This window comes from Equus asinus, chromosome 9 (genome assembly GCF_041296235.1).
Source record: "Equus asinus isolate D_3611 breed Donkey chromosome 9, EquAss-T2T_v2, whole genome shotgun sequence".
NCBI classification, from domain to species: Eukaryota; Metazoa; Chordata; class Mammalia; order Perissodactyla; family Equidae; genus Equus; species Equus asinus.
Genome location: NC_091798.1, coordinates 30,359,031 through 30,376,989, shown reverse-complemented (window position 1 = coordinate 30,376,989; position 17,959 = coordinate 30,359,031). Strand labels below are relative to the sequence as shown.

Below are 17,959 nucleotides of genomic sequence, written 5' to 3'. Positions count from 1 at the left end.
TGTTACCCACCTGGGTGATTGTGAAGATTAAGTCAGCTAATATAGTTAGAGTGTAGCTTTGTACTTTTTTTTTTTTAACTGCAACTCAGAGTAAGAAATAGGTTCTGCATCACGACCCAGCATGATACTCATATAAGTATGCACAAGTGTGTGTAACTAAAACAAAACTCTCATAAAACAGTACTTTTACTTACCAGATGCAGTATACTTTCTTTTTTTCTCCTGAAGGAGATTCACCCTGAGCTAACATCCATTGCCAATCTTCCTCTTTTTTGGCTTGAGGAAGATTAGCCCTGAGCTAACATCTGTGCCGACTTTCCTCTACTTTGTATGTGGGTCACCGCCACAGCATGGCTGATTAGTGGCGTAGGTCCATGCCCAGGATCCAAACCCATGAACCCGGGCCGCCAAAAAGGAGTGTGCTGAGCTTAACCACTATGCCATGGGACCGGCCCCCATTTCATTTTTAAAATTCTGGATATGATCTGCTAAATTGGTTTATAAGTACTTAATAATGTTGCATTCCACTGGTTCTCACACAGTGCTTCCTAACGTTAGATACTGAGGTCCCACCTCATATGTGGTGCTCCAAGGCCCAGGAATTGTTTTTTAGGGCCTCCACATAGTTCTGTTGATTTGGCAGGTTCAGGAATAGAGCATAAAGTGAGCATTTTTAAAATGAGGGCTGTTGCTCCTCTCGTTGCTGCAGTTGTGGTAAACGCCTGAGATCGTGGCTCTGAACCCTGTAAAGGGTAAAAGCTGACCCATTTGAAGGTTCTTTGCAAGGGTGCTCTGCTGCATATCCCCTAGACGTTCAAGGGCAGAAAGCCAGTTCTGAGAGACTTCACATATCTCAGAAGCTGTAGGACCTGCCTGAGACCACCTCCTCCAGCACCCAGGGCAGTGCTCGGGCAGAGTTTGCTTCCACTGCTCGCTGCCCTGTAGGTCCAGCCTTCTTGTTCTCACCCTCACATGTGAGGGGCGACCCGTGACCTCTGTTGGCTGGTGGCACTGCCCTTGCATCAGCACCGTCATCTCTTGCAGGCAATGGCAGCGCCTTGGTGAGGCTGCTTCAGGAGGGCACCTGCAAGCTCGAGAAGATTGGCTCCTACACTGAGGAGGAACTGCGGCACCTACTGAGGCAATGTGGCATCCCCTTTGGGGTAGAAGACTCCAAGGTGAGTGTCGGGGCAACAGTGGAGGTCGCCATCTGGGAGCAGGCTGATGGCCCATTTTTCTGGGCAGGCATACAGACACCTATAACTGTGTGCCTGTGTTGGGCAGAGAGTGCTGGCAGGCAGGGAGGCCTAGGAGATAGTCAGCGGCCAGATCGAACATGCGTGTGAGACCTTTCCCTCCATAGTTCCTCTGTGGAAGGCCGTGGGCCCAGAGTCTGCGATCAAGAATCCCGGTCTCCTGCTTACTGTGTGTGACCTTGGATAAGCTACCTTATGTTTCTGAGCCTCAGTTTCCTCACATGAAAGTGGGAATAACCAAAATCCCGGCCTCACGAGGTTGTTGTCAGGAAGGCACTTTGCACAGTGTTCGGTTATCCCCGTCCAGGCTCTCAGAAAATGAGTGCTGTTACATCAGTAGAGAGAGTGAGTATGTGTGTCATCCATCCGTTATTTACCTTCCTTCCTACTAATGAGCTGTTGAAAATTTTGTGCTGCTTTTAAGTCCCCCGTCAAATGTTAGCTTCTCTTTGAAGCTTCCCCAGCCCTGTCAAAAGTAGGAAGAACCCAGGCCTCAGAGTCTGGCGGCTTGATCAGTCTGGCTTGCTCTGTCTGTCACCTGGTCCTTTCAGGGCCTTGGGGTCCCCATCTGTACCTAGAGGATGTTGGCTGGTGAGGCTCCAAGGTGAGGCCTTGACGGTTTATTTTGCTTTGGGTATTGAAGTGAGCATTTGTGCTGTGCACCAGGCTGGCCCCTTAGCATTTATTGCTGTGTTTTAATCTTGTTCTGCCCCAGGACCAGCTCTGCTTCTCCTTGTTGGCCCTCTACGAATCTGTACAGAATGGAGCCAGAGCCAGACAGCCCCCACCTCATCTCACAGGGGGTAAAATCTACAAGGTGTGCCCCCATCAGGTAAGAGGCCAACACCGAGGAGCTGGGGGGGAATGTGTCCGTATCAGCTTGCCCACACAAAGAGTCTGGTTGATCCAGCTCATCCTGTGCGAGCTGGCACGTAGGTCACTGCACACCTCCTTACGGGTCAGGTGCCCCACTTTGGGCTAGGGAGGGAGCCTAGGTCATCATCAGTGAGTGTTTATTAAGGACCCTCCGTGTGCTCGCCCCTGCGTCAGCTGTTGAGGGTACAAAGGTGAGCCGCAAAATGTCATTCCTCCCTAGTTAACCTTGTGTTAGCGGGGAAATAAAGTCACCGTGGCTGGTGGTGATAGCTCTGAAGGAACTAGACAAGGACCTGAGAGACAGTAACGGGGAGGGACCTATTCCCCATGGGGCGGCTGCAGGAGGCTGAGAGCCCCAGTGATGGGCTAGGGAAGGAATGTTCCAGCAGAGGGAAGAGTGACGGCTAAGGCCTGACCGGGGACGCCTGGTGGGCCAAGAGGAGGCGAGTTTGGATTGGTCACCGGAGGCCAGACCTACAGTTTGGATTTTCTTCTGAGAGTGATGAGGGTGGACATGGGCTGATTTTGGTTTAGGAAGATTGCTTCCGATGTCTCTAGAGGGTGTAGACAGGGTAGGCTGTGGAATAGCTCCGGGAAGGTTGTGCCCTATATGACAGAGTCGGCCTGGGAAGACACTAGGGTAGAACCCCCTTGAACAGGTGCTGAACAGGGGAGAGACGGCTCAGCAGAGCCTGCAGCTCACTGAGGCGAGTGTAGGGTGACCTGGCTGTCGAAAGAACTGTCTGAGGAAGGTGCTTGACGCCTCCACCCTGGGCAGATCTGAGCCTGCTCAGAGGATTGTGTTCATGTGACTGGGGACTGTGTCATGAGAAGCAGCTGACAACGCAGGGGCGTGAGGGCTGTACGTCTCAGGGCTGTGAGAGGGGAGTGCTTCACTTGGTGCTGCCGGCCAGCACTGGTGAGTGTGAAAGTAGGAGGTAAGAGGCAGAGGCAGAAGTCTTCAGTGCACACAGCTGCCCAGCAGTGGAGCGGCACTTGGGGGTTCCTGTCGGTGGAGGGGTTCCCATCTGGGGTCTGGTGGAGAGCTGCTGAAGATACAGATGCTTAGACCCCACCCCCAGAGGCTGATCCCTTAGTTTTGGGGTGGGCCCTGGGAGCCTCCCTTGTTCACCAGCTCTTAGCTGCTGGTGCTGTACAGCGGGGCTTGGAACTCCTGGTCTAGATGGTGTGCTAGGTGGGGCACCAGCCTAGCCTCAGTGGGTGGGGCTTGGAGCAGATGCCCTGTGAGGGCTGTGCGCTCCCAACTCTTCCCTCAGGAGGGCAGGGATGAGCTGGCGACTTCATTTACAGACGGAAGTAGAGGGAAGCAGAGTATCGTGGGCTCTGGTAGGATAGCCGTGACTTCAGTCATGAAACCTGATTGTTCGTCTTCTGGGAAGAAGTGAGTGAGAATGTGACTGAAGTCTGTGTGCAGATGGTCTTCTTAACCCTGTTGCTGTGCCTTCCATCCTTGCCTTACCCCCAGGTGGTCTGTGGCTCCAAGTATCTCGTGCGGGGCGAGAGCGCTCTAGACCATGTGGATCTGCTTGTCTCTTCCCGCCATTGGCCGCCTGTCTACGTGGTAGACATGGCCACACCAGTGGCCCTGTGTGCTGACCTCTGCTACCCAGAGCTGACCAACCAGATGTGGGGGAGGAACCAGGGCTGTTTCTCTAGCCCCACGGAGCCGCCTGTGGTGAGTTCCCTTCTGAGGAACTGGAGTGAATCCCACAGGCCAGCCACGTCTCAGCCCCTGGTTCTTTGGAAAGCCCTCGTGGGAACCATCTCCAGCATCTTTTTTCTCCATCAATATTTTGTCTCAATGCTCTGGAACCATCATTTACTTCACACATTTTTACTGTCCGACCCCTGTGTGTGTTCAAGGCCACAGCATGTCATTAGTGTGCCCAGGGTATCCCAAACACAGGTATCTTGGGGTCAAAGGGGTGGCCTTCTAGATAGGCCTAGAAAATTGTCATCTTTGAGAGACATCATGCATGCTGACATATGAAAGGCCTGGACCATCCCTGTCTTGGATTTAACCATGAATATACTGCATGGCATGCCTGCTGTGATCTAGAGGCACAGTGGCGTAGAAAACACTGACCTTATCCAACCCTCTCCTTTTAATAAAGGGGGAAAGTAAGGCCTAGAGCGGGGAGTGGATCTGTCCAATGTCACACAGCAGATGAGTGGCAGAGCCTTTGTTTCTGTGTCTTGGTACATCATACCAGGCAATGGTTCTTACCAGAGGCACGTGCCCTCTAAGGCCAGCTGCACCCTTTGCCGGAAGAGACGTTAGGACTGGTGGTAGGAGGGGGGCATCATTGTTGTCACTCTTCTTTTCCTTATTCCCTGGCCTGGGGCTCACTGGCTCTGTGAGCTCATGCTGGGCACAGCAGAAAGGCATCTGAGCCTCAGTGGGAGGCACAGCCTCCGCTCTCCCCTGCGGCCCCAGCCTGAGGTGACTAGGCCCGGTAATAGTAGCAGCCCAGGTCCTCCAGCATCTCCTCTGGGCTGTGGCCACTGTTCCTGTCCCGTACTCACAGGAGGAGATGGGAGCACGAGGGGATTGCACAAGGAGATGCAATAGGGGTGACGTGAGGGTTTAATCCGGGCAGGCTGACCCCCAGCCTTCACTCAGGCCTGCCACACGGCTTCTACCTTAGTGATGGCCTCGCGTCACAGTGGCCACTTCTCTTTCTCTCTTCTAGAGCGTGTCCTGCCCAGAACTCTTGGACCAGCATTATACCGTGGACCTGCCGGAGGCTGAGCACTCTTTCCAGCACCCAGTCACCAAGACTGCCACCCGGCGCATTGTCCATGCAGGCACACAGCCCAGTCCTGGTGACCCCAGTGCTGGGCACCACTCCTTGGCCCTGTGCCCTGAGTTGGCACCCTACGCAACCATCCTGGCCTCCATTGCGGACAGCAAACCAAACAGTGTCCGCCAGCAGCCCATTGCCTTTGACAACGCCACCCACTATTACCTCTACAACCGCCTCATGGACTTCCTCACCAGCCGCGAGATTGTCAACCGGCAGATCCATGACATTGTGCAGAGCTGCCAGCCTGGTGAGGTGGTCATCCGTGACACCCTCTACCGCCTCGGGGTTGCTCAGATCAAGACGGAGACAGAGGAGGAGGGTGAGGAAGAGGAGGTGGCTGCAGCGGCAGAATAAGCCAGGCTTTGTACAGGGACTGCACCATCTCTCTCAAGCCATAATGAGGCCCTCGCCCCAGGCAGATCCAGCCAGGGGACCGGCGGGAGTGTGCACCTGTGGGGAGGGCCTCTGATGCTGGGCCTGACCAAAGAGCTTCCGTTTCCTGAGCACAGTGAGGCCCGGGGTCCTTAGTTCTCAGCCTTCTGGGGGTGAGGGAGGCACCAGGACACTCCTGACTAGCCTGTAGAGAGCACTTGGGGGACATGTATGTTCAACAGAGGGGAAGGCTGGCAGCAGGTAGCTTCCACGGGGCCTGCTGCGGGTCAGGCTGGAGGTCCTGGCGTGGGCTAAGGTGGAGTCCAGCACTAGGTGGGAAAGCTGCTGAGGTACCCCTTCCCACCCCTGGGAAACGCTGTTTCCAGCCCCCGCAGCCACACGAGTTCCTTAGTTTGTTGCCTTTGACTCGAGGCCTTGGGGGCCTCCTTAGCTCTAGGGTCCCTTTGGGCTCTTGTTTCTCCCAGAGGAGGGATGACGTTTCCCTCTAGCTCTTCCTGCCCCAAATCTGGGGAAGCTGATGAGGGAGAACCGGTCGGCCACAGCTCTCTCCCAGGACTGTCCTCTCTGCCCCGGGCTTAGAGGAAGAGGATCCCTTCCTCCCTTCCCTGGCCATTGCTGCTGCACCCTCTGTCCTCTCTGGGCCTGGACCCTCACCACAGAGGGGATGTGGCCCGTGGGCATGACATAACCTGGCGGCAGTAGGAAAAACTCCCTTCTGTGAAGGGGAAGCAGACTGGGCCGTAAGGAAACAGCAGGACTGGCTCGAGTGCCCAAGGTTTGCTTAGGGCACGAGAATTGGCCATGTGTTACTTAACTTATTGAGAGGAGTGGAGTAGGTGGCTTTTTTCCCCTCCCTCTTCCCCCGACAAGAATAAAGTTTATTAAATTATCTGGTTTTGGTGCAGCAAGAGTCAATTCCATGCTCATCGTGTGGGGCAGAGTGTGGCTGAGCTCCAGAGGGGCTGAGCTGGTCACTCAACATGGAGGAGGGATGGAGGGAGGTCCTGGGAATCCACAGGCCCTTGGGCCACGCAAAGAACCAGAGGCCGGCTGTGTTAATGCTGTTAGTTTAATGTTGACAGAGACACCCCGCAATGTGACTGTTAGTGAGGATGAGTCAACTTGGGGAAGTGCATGTTGCTTGCTTGCTTGCTGTAGCCCGCCACACGGGTCCCCTGCCTTCCAGCTCAGAATGTGGGGGACTGGGCAGAACGCCCCAAACTTTTAGCTGCCACCTGGCTCACTATAGGAATACCAGATCCAGGGTGGGGTGGGGCTGAGGAGAGAAGAGGGCTAGAGGGCAGAGAGTGGACGGTTAGATTCTTACAGAGGAGCCACCGTGCTCTGAGGGAGCTGAGCCAAGCACAGCCTCTGAGCACCTGTCTGTCCTCGCTGCTCCACTCAGAGAGGGACCCTCCCCTCTACCAAGGCCCAGGGAGCCTTGGTTTCTCAATGTTAGGGCAGCTCCTAGGGATGCCCTAGGCATAAACTAGTCCATTTCCATTGAGACATGAGGGGAGAAGGGAAGAGAGGTCCTGAAAATGGGGACAAGGTTAAGAATGTGTTGCAGGTTCTTCCTGTCGGCATAGTGAACATGAGGCCACAGCATTGAGAACAGTGGGCCGGGGAGGGGCTCAGCCCCAGCCCCCGACTGGCAGTGATGGTCCAGCCCTGGAAGCGGGGTCCTCTCTGACCTCCCATGGATCCCATATTCCTGAGTTTCAGAGCTGGACCAGGCTGTTGAGTGAAATGATCAAGGGCAGAGTCTGTGTTCTCCCCATGGCGCCCCATCCACGGAGGAGTTGAAGCTTAGAGGAGGGGAGAGGCAGGGCTTCCCATTGTCACCTCAGCAGAACTGGTAGTTGTTGGGCTGCAGCAGGGGTTGGGCAATATCTCCCTGCTCACAGCAGGCCAGGTGCTCGCTGGAGCTCTCCTCCTCTGGCTCGCTGCTGCTGCCGCTGCTGCCACTGCTGCTGCTGCTTGGCAGGTTGGTGTAGTCCTGAGGGTGGGGGAGTCCGGGGGATGGTCAGGCCCGGTCCACCTGCTTCAGCCAGCCACCCACCCTGAGCCTGGCCCCACTGACCTCTCTCCTGTCCACTTGGGTCTGCTCCTGAAGGAAGCAGCAGATCTGCTGGAAGGTGGGTCTGTGGGTGGGCTCCAGGGCCCAGCAGGCCTGCATGATGCTGTATCTGAGAGAGGACAGAACTGCCTGTGGGTCTGGGGATCATTACACACACACACACACACATGCCATAGGCCTGCCCAACAAAGGTCTCAAAACCTAGTCAGAATGAGCTTAGCACAAGGCGTGTGTGCATTAGCTTGTGTAATCCTTCCAGTAACTCCTGGAGAAAGGTGTTTTCATGGTGCCTGTTTTGACTGCTGAGGGGAGAAGTCATTCAGAGATGCCGTCTTGCCTAAGCTCTAAGAAGGGGCACTCTCGTTGCCTGCAGGTAGGATTGAGAGGAGGGTTGAGAGGTGAGCTGAGCCCCTGGTTGGCTGTAGCAAGAGACTGAAGTGGTGGGTGGGCTGCAGGGCCCAAGGGGCTGGTCAGCCAGCTGAGTGGATCCATGTGGGCAGGGAGTAGCTAGGTGGGCACACGGAGCAGCCGTGTCAGGAGAGTGGCTGGGGACAGAATTCGTGGCCAGCTGGCCCATGGAAAGGCTGTGGTCAGTGTGGGGAGCCAGTGAGCAGCTCATGGTGGGCCAGCTGTAGTGAGGCGGTTAAGAGGCTGCAGTGGCCGGTTGGCTACACTGAGTGAAAGGCCGGCGGACACCACAGATCACCAGGACAGAAGGAATGAGAGGAGGAGCCGCCTTTGAGGTCAGAATAACAGAATCTGGGTAAAAAATCCGTCATCCAAGTTAGGACCAGCCCCAGTAAAGAGCTGCTTTCTCTGAGGTCATCTCCCAGCTACCAGGGGAACCAGTGGGACTGCTGACCTCGTGACAGCAGCTTGTTTAGTCTCCTGTGGGGGAGATGAAGCCTGGCTCTGCGATGTTGGGGACAAGGAAAGACTAGGGCCACACACGCCTTTTCATCCCCTTCAACCAAAGGCTGGGGCATCCCCCTTCCTCCCTGGGGTCCTTCGCTTACATGTTCTTTGGGGCAAATGCAGGCTGGGCCATTTGGTATCCGTCCTTGACCAGTTTATAGAACTTGCTGTTCACCAGGATGCCAGGGTAGGGGTTCAGCCCTGCAAAGGCCGAGATGATGTCAGAGGCCACGTTGAGTGCTCAACTCCACCCTCCCCCACACCCACTCCCATCGCAATGGGGCCCGGTGCAGAGGCTCCGAACTGGACTGTGATAACAGAACGGCAGCTCCTCTTAACGAGAGCTTGCTATGTGCCAGGCACCGCAAAGGGCTGAGGCTTCTGGAAATTGAGAGCCTTCACCCAGGCCTTGTGACACCACAAACAAATTCCACCACGGGCTTTGGAATAAGAGGCTAGAGGAGTGCATCGGAGGGCTTAGGCCAGGTCCCTGTGCCTAGGACTCCAGAAATGGGAGTTGCGTCCTCAAGGATATGCACATTTCAGACAAAAGGAAACAGCATTCTAGAAGGCAACAACTGTACAAGCAGACAGATGAAGCAACAGCCCCAAGGGAATGCCGGTCGGTGTGGAAGGTTTGCCAGCTCAGGCAGGAGCTGCGATGCTTGGTTTTAAGACGCCTTGCTCATCCCTTCATTCCCACCAGCCCTTGCTCTGCCCCAAGCACCAATCATCCTTGACTAGCATCCTCCACAAGGTATAGGGCCCTACGGGTAACCAAACACATGTCAGCCACAGGCTGAGCCTGCCCTGGGCCAGCGGCTCACCGAGTGAGAAGATCTCCCAGAGCAGGATGCCGTAGGACCAGACGTCACTCTGCACTGTGTAGATGCAGTCGAAGATGCTCTCAGGAGCCATCCACTTCACAGGCAGGCGGGCCTGGCACAGATGACCCCAGTCACCTTGGGCCCTGGCTCACCGCCCCCTCCACAGCCTGGCCCCACTCCTCCTCACACTCACGTTGCCCTTGACGATGTAGTTGGAGTCATTCATGATGTCCCTGGCCAACCCAAAGTCCCCAATCTTGGCCACACGCCCACTGGTCAGCAGCACATTTCGGGCCGCCACGTCCCGGTGGATGCACTGAGGGGAGGGCAGCAGGTTAATCTCAGCCCCATCTCTACCTGAGCAAGGTGCAGGGGGAGCAGCCAGTACCCCAGAAGGCCTCGGGGTCCTCAATGAGGGACTGGGTCCTGTACCCTGATTCCTCTCCCTAACCCTTCTACCAGGACCCAGGTCTGAGAACATTTAATGTGCTCAGACAATTCAGTGTCCGGAAACCACCATCCCTCTGGCCCTCCGGCCCTGAGCAGACGAGCTGATTCGAGCCAGGCAGTCGGCGTGGCCTCCAAAGCCATGAGCCCTGGAGCTGAGTCTCTGGCCCCGTGGGTTCCTACTACTAGTAGCAAATATGACCTTCAGGCCCTGCCCCACCAGGCCCTTCCCTAAGCATCCACGCACACTGGAACCCGCTTTTGCCCTCAGACAATCCTGGGACTGTGCCTATTTTTATAGGTGTAGAAACTGAGGCTCAGAGAATTTCAATAGTTGCTCAAAGTCACACAGCAAGTGGCAGAGCCAGCAATCAAACTCTGTACCCCCAAGTCCACGCTGTAAGGAGAACGGTCACAGCTCCCACTCCCTGGGCCCTTCCTCCTGGGCTGGGCGTACTGGACACGTCGTCTCATGTCCTCACCCCTCTGAGAAAGGTTCTGTTATCCCCATGACACTCTGTGCTTCATGAGGGGACACAACGGCTGTCTCGTTCACATGGTTGACTCAAAATGAAGCAATAAAGCCTGTTCTTGGAAATGGTGCCCTCGCAGCCTGCTGCACACCAGGGAAGTGGGCACTGCTCAGGCTGCGGCTCGCGCCCTGCTGGAGGAACTCCCAGGCACAGCTGCTCCTGCCCACTCCTGCAGGCCACGGAGGAACAAGCCTGGAGGCTGGGGCCACGGCCCACCTGCACTCTGCACGCTGGCTCCTCCCTTGTTCCTTCACAGGCCACTCTTTCCTCCCTCTCCTCCTCACTCATCTAGCCTCCTGGAGCTTTAGCCGTCCCAGCCCCCTGGGTGACCACAAGGGGGAATCCAGTTCCAGACTCACATTCTTAGAAGCAAGGAAAGCCATGCCCTGGGCCACCTGGCTCGAGAAGTGGAGCAGGTCCCTCAGCTCCAGCGGCCACCCGTCTTCTTTGTCCAGGTCTGGGGTGGGGAGAAGCATCAGGGCAGCCCCCCTATACCCCTGCCTCCCCCTGCCCAGCCCCCAGCAGCCCCTCCCCTCTCTCCTACGCTGGTACCTCCTCACCTTGCTCAGAGAACGAGTCATTTGAAGAGGAAGTGGACACAGGTCTCATCTCCACATAGGTGTCCACACCCTGGCTGGAGAAGCCACTGTCCCTACATAGGCGAGAAGGCCGGGGACTAATCAGTCCCCATCACTGCACTGCCCAGTTCAGACCTCGACCTCCGGCCACCCCATGGCCTCTCCCAGACACTCAGCAGGGAACGACAGCAACCAGAAAGAGAAGCTAGTGTTTTATTTATGGTCTGACCATGGAAAAAACCGTCTCCTCCCTTGTTCTAGAAACGATACTTCTATTAATGTAGCCTGGGATCCTGTTGGCAGGATTGGTTCACATGCCATTTGCCCTTGAACTCGCCCCACTCCATGAATCCTTTCCTCAGCTGCAGATTTGAAGATGGAAGCTAATACTTTACTTAGGTTCTCATTTTGATTTGATCTGGCCTGAGATTCTAGTTTGCAGAGGCCCACTGTGAGCTGCCCTCTCAGCTGGGTGTCAGAGAATCGAAAGAGGAAGCAGATCCTGCCAGCCCCCATATTCAAGGACACTGGATAGAGTGAAATGGTCTCCTTCCCCTTTTGCCTCCCCAGGCTTGGCAGCTGACAGCGGCCAGGATGGGGGCCCAATATACACCCTTCTCCATCTGATCCTGTCCCAGCCCCCAGCAGCCTGGCTTTGAGACCCCACAAGCCCCAAGACCAAGACTTCCAGGAGAGCAGTGTGGCTCAGGTGAGTACTGGACCAGGAGTCCAGGGAGCAGAATTCTAGCCCAGGCTCCGTGTCTGCCCCTGACTCATATGTGACACGAAACTGGCCACTTCCTCTCTCTGGTTCCCTATGTGGCTCTGTCCATCTGCCTGGGCGGCTTCCAGGAATCACAGCATTACAGAACAACAGAGTGGGAAAGACCGGAGAGGTTCAGCCCCGTGATGGCTCGCCTGGGGAAACCAAGGCACAAGTGCACCAGGGACCTGGCCACAGTCATGCCGTTTTGCCCCTTCTTGCCCAGCAATCACCAGACTCTATTCCTCCTTCTCGGCGGCGAGGTGGGACCTGATGGCGGCGGGGTGGGACCTGACATTGGTTACTCCTAAGTGGAAAGGGTTCATAGCCGATAGCACGTGCTATGGGAGAAACAGGGAGATTACCCCCAGATCTGCCCATCTCTGGGCTGGGACCCGGAACAGGTCTTGGTTGGTCTTTCACGTACGTTACAGTGATGATTTCATTAACGCCCGTCTCCACCAGACACCACCCATCTTTGTCTTGGTAGTCCCAGAACATATCAGGTGCTCAAATATTTGTTGGATGATGGGAACAGTAGAAAAACTGAGTTGCCCGTATAACCAGGGGTGGCTCCTCCCCCTGGCATAGATGGGAATGTGAGGGCCATCCAGCTACTCAACCCAAGGTGGCTTTGGGGCCAGACCAGGGGCCCCACCTCCCAGACCTGGCCTCCTTCCTGTCCTTTGCCAGGGCACTACCTGCGGACGTATTTCTTTTCCAGGTGGATGTTCTTGTAGCCAGTTCCCGCCTCAAGGTCCTGGCCCTGACTCAGGCTGGGTCCCAGCATGGCCTCAGCTTTCCTTCGAAGAAAGTTGAGCAGGTCGCCATAGCAACAGTACTCGGTGATGACCAGGACAGGACCTAGAGCGGGCAAGGGAGTAGGGTGAACGCACCCCTTAACATGTGAACAGGCACATGTGGTGGGCGCAGGGGTACCCGGGCCTGGACTCAGGAGCCCCGAGTTCTAATCCTGACTGTGAGCGGCTTTCTCTGCTTTCTGTGCCTCAGTAGCCCCATCTGTCTAAGGCAGAGGAATTTCAAAAAATTGTAGCCAAAGAATTCTTTCTTCAAAGGAAATCTATGGCAGCTCCATGTAGGTCAAAGCTGCTCTAGAAGAGGACGGGGCAGACTTGGAGTCCTGACAGGCCCTGGGGCACGTTTGTGGACCCTGCATGTCCAAGCATCTTTGGATGGGGGCTTCTTAAAAGGTAGATTTGGGGGCTTCGCTCCAGGCCCACAGACTCAGACTCCCTGGAGCAGAGCCCAGGGATCTGCACTCTTATCTTCTCTGGGGGACCCTGATGTGCACCGAGGTCTGAGGGCCACTGGGCAGAGCTCAGAGAGCTGTCTATCATCCACAAGCGGCTTCTGACCAGTCCAGGAGTCTGGCCTCGGAATCTGAGAGATGCTGAGACGTGAATCCTACCTTCGCTCAGAGGAGATGGGGAGGGGAAGGTGGATGAGGTGGCCCTGGGCCCTCCGGCACCCAGGAGGCCCCAAGACCGTGGGCCCCCATGCCTACAGGGCCCCTCACCTCCATGGGTGCAGGCTCCCAGCAGGTTGACTATGTTCTCATGCTGGCCCAGGTGACTCATGATCTTCAGTTCTGACATGAGGGCCTCCTTCTCGTCAGCGTGAGCCGTGGCTGGGAGATGGGGCCACAGGACCCGCAGACGGGGAGAGGGCAGGACATGGAGAGCCACACAGAGAGGAGACGCCCAGAGGAGAAAGAAGGGGGTCCCCAGAACCCCAAAGCAACCCAAGGCAGAAAGAGGGAGAAGGAGAAGTGCGGACACACAGACGGGAGTTAGGGAGAGAGAGGAAAGACGGCCAGTCACTGAGCTGGCCTCCGGGGGGCAGGAAGCCAAGCTGTGCCCAGACCATGGCCCAGGGTGGCCTCTGTGCACCCTAGCCTCTTTGGGGCTCAGTCAGAAGCCCCTCCAGGAATCCAGGAGTCTTTGCCCCCAGTCCCAGGCTCTGTTCCCTAGGCTCTGACAGGCCGAAACGTGGGAGATGCCTCTAAGGACGCCCGGGCAGGCCCTCCCCTAGCATACACCATCTCCCACCCACTCCCCCCAATTCTCCAAGCCCCTTGCCCTTACTCACACTTCAGCATCTTCACAGCCACCTTCAGGACAGCATCTTCCTTTCCCAGACCAAAGGCCGTGGCCTCTACCACCTTCCCAAAGGCGCCAGCTCCGAGGGTCTTACCTGCCTCACATACAGGATCCTTAGGTCCCTGGGTGCCAAAGGGCCCTCTCTCGAAGGGCCCGCAGGCCCGCATGTGGCCCTGTGGTGGGAGGGCATGGTGGGGGCTGACATCCCATCTCACCAAACTGCAGGTTGTTGCGGGGGAACTCCCACTTCTCGTTGTAGGGCAGCTGGGTGGGGTCGATGAAGGTGTAGCTGTTGCCCTCGTAGCTCTCGATGATCTTCCAGCGCACCTGGTACTTGGGCTTCTGCAGAGGGCAGGGAGGAGGCCTGTGTCAGCCAGGCCGGGCGGGCGGCTCCCATCTCGTCCCGGGCCCTGAGGGCATGCGGAGGGCAGACCAGGAGGAGGCAGAGGGTGGCCCACGACTGGTGAGAGGGGCAGTGTCACCTCATGCCCATGGCACTGTGAGCTTGCCCTCACCATGTGACCTTCCCTTCTCCAAGCCTCAGTTTCCCTACCTGTGTATTTGAAAGACTTGGACAGGGTCACCTCTGAGGGCCTTGACAGCTCTGATGATTTAGTAATTCCTGAGCCATGAGGGAGGTGGAACTTGACATCCATCCATCCATCCACCCATCCTCTCACCTAAATATTGTTCGTTTTTATTTTTAATTGTGTAAGATACACGTACCACAATGTTTACCATCTCAACCGCTTTTGAGTATACAGTTCACTAGTGTTAAGGACGTATTGTGTACCCAACCTCCGGAGCTCTTTTCATCTGGCAAAACTGAAACTCCACACTCATTAAGCTGCTTCCCATTCCCGCCTCCTCCCATCCCTGGCCACCGCTGTTTCCCTTATCTCACAAATGTGACTACTCTAGGTGCCTCAAGTGGAATCATGCAGTGCCTGTCATTCTGTGACTGGCTTGGTTCCCTTAGCCTAATGTCCTCGAGGTTCATCCATGTTGGAGCATGTGTCTGAATTCCCTTCTTTTTTAAGGCTGGGTAATATTACCTTCCAAATATTTCACTGAGCACCTATTTGTTCCAGGCGCCATTGATTCAGAGCTGAACAAGAAAAGTCCCTGTCCCACTGGAGTTTGCATTCTAGTGGCTAAACAGGCATTCAACTGAAATAAATATATACGTAGGAAATTTTCAGACAGTCCTGTGAAGAGAATAAAGCAGGGGGCCAGCCCCGTGGTGTAGCAGTGAAGTTCACACGCTCTGCTTCAGCAGCCCACGTTCGTGGGTTTGGATCCTGGGTGAGGACCTACAGCACTCATTAGCCATGCTTTGGCGACAACCCCCATACAAAATACAGGAAGGCTGGCACGGATGTTAGCTCAGGGCTAATCTTCCTCAGCAAAAAAAAAAGAAGAAGAACAGAAAAGAAAGCAGAAAGCAGGGTAATGGGATAGAGAGTGACAGTAACCATTAAAGATAAGTCAGGGAAGTCCTCTGGGAAGGTGAGAAGGACCAGCTATGTGACCATAGGAGGAAGCACTTTGCAGGCACAGTGAACAGAGATGCAAAGTCCCGGAAGTGGGGCAGGTCCTGGCAAGTCTGAGCAACTGGAAGGTGCCTGTGTGGCTTGAGGGGAGCAGGGGACCTTCCAGAGACAGGAAGGTCTTGAGGGCTGCAATAAGTGAGAGGATTCCCTTCCAATTGCAACCAGAGCCCTTGAGGGCTTGCCACAGGTGAAGGACACGGGAGCGAGGTCCTGCCCACAGGACAGTGAGGGTCTGGAGGACCTGAGTCCTTCTTGGGCTTTACATACCACTCCCACCCACCCGGCCTGAGCAGAGCCGGATCTGGGAGGAGGACTGGCTGCAGCTCTCTTTCCTGCCCAGGGTGGCAGCTGCATGGGGGCATCATGCCAGGGGGTGCCCATAAGAAGTGCTGATGGAAGATGGAGTTTAGGTGGAAAGTGGAAGCTGAGGCGGGGTGGTGGAGCACACCGAGGCCCTGGGTCAGCGGTCCAGCTGTCTTTCCGGCCAGCCCTTGGGGAGAGGGACCAGCTGGGCTGCGCTCAGCAGCTGGCCTCCTTCACAGGGCACCCAGCTCGGGGGAGCTGATGGGTGTGTGAGTGGGTGTTGGGGAGCAGGGTGGCCTGTGGCTGCAGGTCTCGCCAGGTTAAGAGAAAAGACTCTGGGTAGCCATAGGGAAGAACTTCCAGATGGTAGTTTTGGAGAAAAGACTGCGGTTAGACATAGGGAAGGATTTCCGGGTTCTGAGTCCGGAGGGGAGACTACAGATAAACTTAAGAACACCCATGGCTTGGGAGGAGAGTCTGAAGCGGGACAGAGGAGGAACTTCCTGAGTCTCAGAGGATTCAAAGCCTGCGTGTGGGTGCCTTCCCAACTCAAAACACAGAGACAGAGCCAGGAGGGGAGTCTCTGACCTCCCCTGGCCACTTCCATCTCCAGGAGCCTCTGCGGCCAAGCTGTTTTTTCTCCTTGTCACTTCTCCTTCCTCTGGCCCTGCAGCTGGGCCTGAGTCAGCCCCCTCCCAACCCCTGGCCCGAGCCAGGCAGGGGATGCAGAGGCGGTGGGGTGGGGGGAGCTAAGGGGACTTAAGGGAGGAAGAGGTTGTCTGGCTGGACTCTGGGATCTCAGAATCCCTGGACCTAGAGGAGGACACCGCTCTCTCCCGCCTGCCCCACGCATCCCCACCCCTCGGAAAGCGGCCAGCCAGCTCTGCTCCTACACCTCTGCGCCAGGCGGCCTCTGCCACGTGTGCCTGCAAAGAGCTCAGTGTGGCTCCTGGGGGCTTCTCCCCAGAGAGGCCTCTCCTCTGAAGACGTCCCCTTGCAGGAGGTGGGGACAGGCCGCCTTGGGCCAGATTTCCTGACCATGGCGGTAGTCACTATAATGAGAGCAGTGAGCACTTCCTGAGCTCTTCCAGTGAGCAGGGCCAAGGCTGCACACTCCACGGGCATCATCTCCTTCATTCTGTGCAATGGGCCCAGGCCCCAGGCCCACCCCCAACCTCCCCTTGATCACCCGAGGTGGACTGGGAGACCTCGAAATCCTGCAACCCTCCCCACCTCGGCCTGCTGGTTCTGAGCAGGTGGATGTTCTCTGTCTCAGGAAGGTGGAGACCTCACTGGAAACCTTGGGGACCCTCCTGTCCATCCCCAACATGCCCCTACTCCCCAGAGCTCGGTTCTGACCCCTGGAAGCCCAGCCTCTCCAGCACTCACCATCCCCTTCGCTCCTCCCTGCCGCCCTCCTCCTCCAGCCTGCTGACTCCTACCCTTTTCTCTTCCCCCTCAGGCCCCCTTGTGGTCTCTCTGGGGGACAGAAAGGCGATGACTCAGCCCTGAGGCAGAAACCACCCTTCCCCCAGATGGAGCCCCTCCTCGACCCAGGCCTGGGCAGTGACGATGGGTAAGGCTGAGTCCCCAGAGAAGGGACAAGTCTCAGAACCCCATCGGGCAAAGCAGAGGCAAATTGGACCGAGGGCTCTGAGGCAGGGGCATGACCATCTTGACCCTCAAGGTCTTGTCCCATGGGATGCCCTCCTCCTGGCCTCGGATGGGCTGAGGGGCAGTTGAATTTCTTGGATGGGAACTGAGGTGACTGGGGGTACGTGTTCCAAAAACGGCCCCACAGAGAGAAGGTAGGGCATCCCTAAAGCATGGCTGGCCACAGGGGCTGGGCACCCTGAGGCGGAGAGGGCTGGAGGGGAACTGGGCCCTTCTCTGGAATCTCCGCAGGGCATCCTGGGCCAAGGAGGCAGCTCTGTGGGGCACTGGGAAGCAGTTTTCAGCTCCATATAAGGAAGAACTTTGCAACAGTCAGAGCTGCTCAGACAAGGAATGGGCAGCCACAAGGGTGAGTGAGGTCCTGTCCCTGGAGGTGGGCGAGCAGGGCCCAACAACCACTTTGGGCGTGTAGTCAAGGAGATGCCCGACCTCAGACACCCCTCCAATCCCAAGACGCATGAGCTAACTTGGGTTCCCCAGTCAACTTCCTCCTGGGACGAGGCTGTGCAGCTCCCATTCTGAGCGCTGTCCGTGCCCACACTCCGCTAAGGCCTCTACGTGTGTCACGTCATTGAATCCTCATGACAGCCTGGTGGGGTGGCCACCATTGTTAACCCCATTTCCCAGATGGAGAAGCAGAGGCTTAGAGACACCAAATGTCCCAGAGTCCCATAGCCAGAGACTGGCAGAGGCAGGATTCAGACCCGGATTGGTCCATCTCCCAACCCTTGGCACTTAAACCAGACCATCCATCAGTAAGAATGTCAGAGGAGGAGGGTTCTTAAAGGTCACTCAGTCTCATGGTACAGGTGG

The 17,959-nt window shown here is 56.4% G+C and overlaps 2 protein-coding genes across 6 annotated transcripts in view; one reads left to right on the top strand and one right to left on the bottom strand.

Annotated features, from left to right (window-relative positions):
• The window catches only part of HMGXB3 (HMG-box containing 3), a 46,995-nt gene extending 40,752 nt beyond the window's left edge, over nt 1-6,243 (top strand). For all 4 annotated transcript variants that reach the window (XM_070517197.1, XM_014852615.3, XM_070517198.1 and 1 more), the window contains 4 exons: nt 1,045-1,178; nt 1,972-2,088; nt 3,619-3,828; nt 4,847-6,243. In XM_070517197.1, coding sequence (XP_070373298.1) covers nt 1,045-1,178; nt 1,972-2,088; nt 3,619-3,828; nt 4,847-5,314 — 929 coding nt within the window. In that variant the 3' untranslated portion in view covers nt 5,315-6,243. The remainder of the gene's footprint in view (nt 1-1,044; nt 1,179-1,971; nt 2,089-3,618; nt 3,829-4,846) is intronic.
• Nucleotides 6,244-6,404: 161 nt separating this feature from the next.
• CSF1R (colony stimulating factor 1 receptor) overlaps nt 6,405-17,959 on the bottom strand; it is a 29,844-nt gene continuing 18,289 nt past the window's right edge. For both annotated transcript variants that reach the window (XM_014852616.3, XM_044777837.2), the window contains exons 11-21: nt 13,832-13,958; nt 13,606-13,710; nt 13,034-13,144; nt 12,198-12,360; nt 10,716-10,807; nt 10,515-10,612; nt 9,369-9,491; nt 9,176-9,287; nt 8,450-8,549; nt 7,437-7,542; nt 6,405-7,352 (exon numbers count right to left, since the gene is read on the bottom strand). In XM_014852616.3, coding sequence (XP_014708102.1) covers nt 7,200-7,352; nt 7,437-7,542; nt 8,450-8,549; nt 9,176-9,287; nt 9,369-9,491; nt 10,515-10,612; nt 10,716-10,807; nt 12,198-12,360; nt 13,034-13,144; nt 13,606-13,710; nt 13,832-13,958 — 1,290 coding nt within the window. In that variant the 3' untranslated portion in view covers nt 6,405-7,199. The remainder of the gene's footprint in view (nt 7,353-7,436; nt 7,543-8,449; nt 8,550-9,175; nt 9,288-9,368; nt 9,492-10,514; nt 10,613-10,715; nt 10,808-12,197; nt 12,361-13,033; nt 13,145-13,605; nt 13,711-13,831; nt 13,959-17,959) is intronic.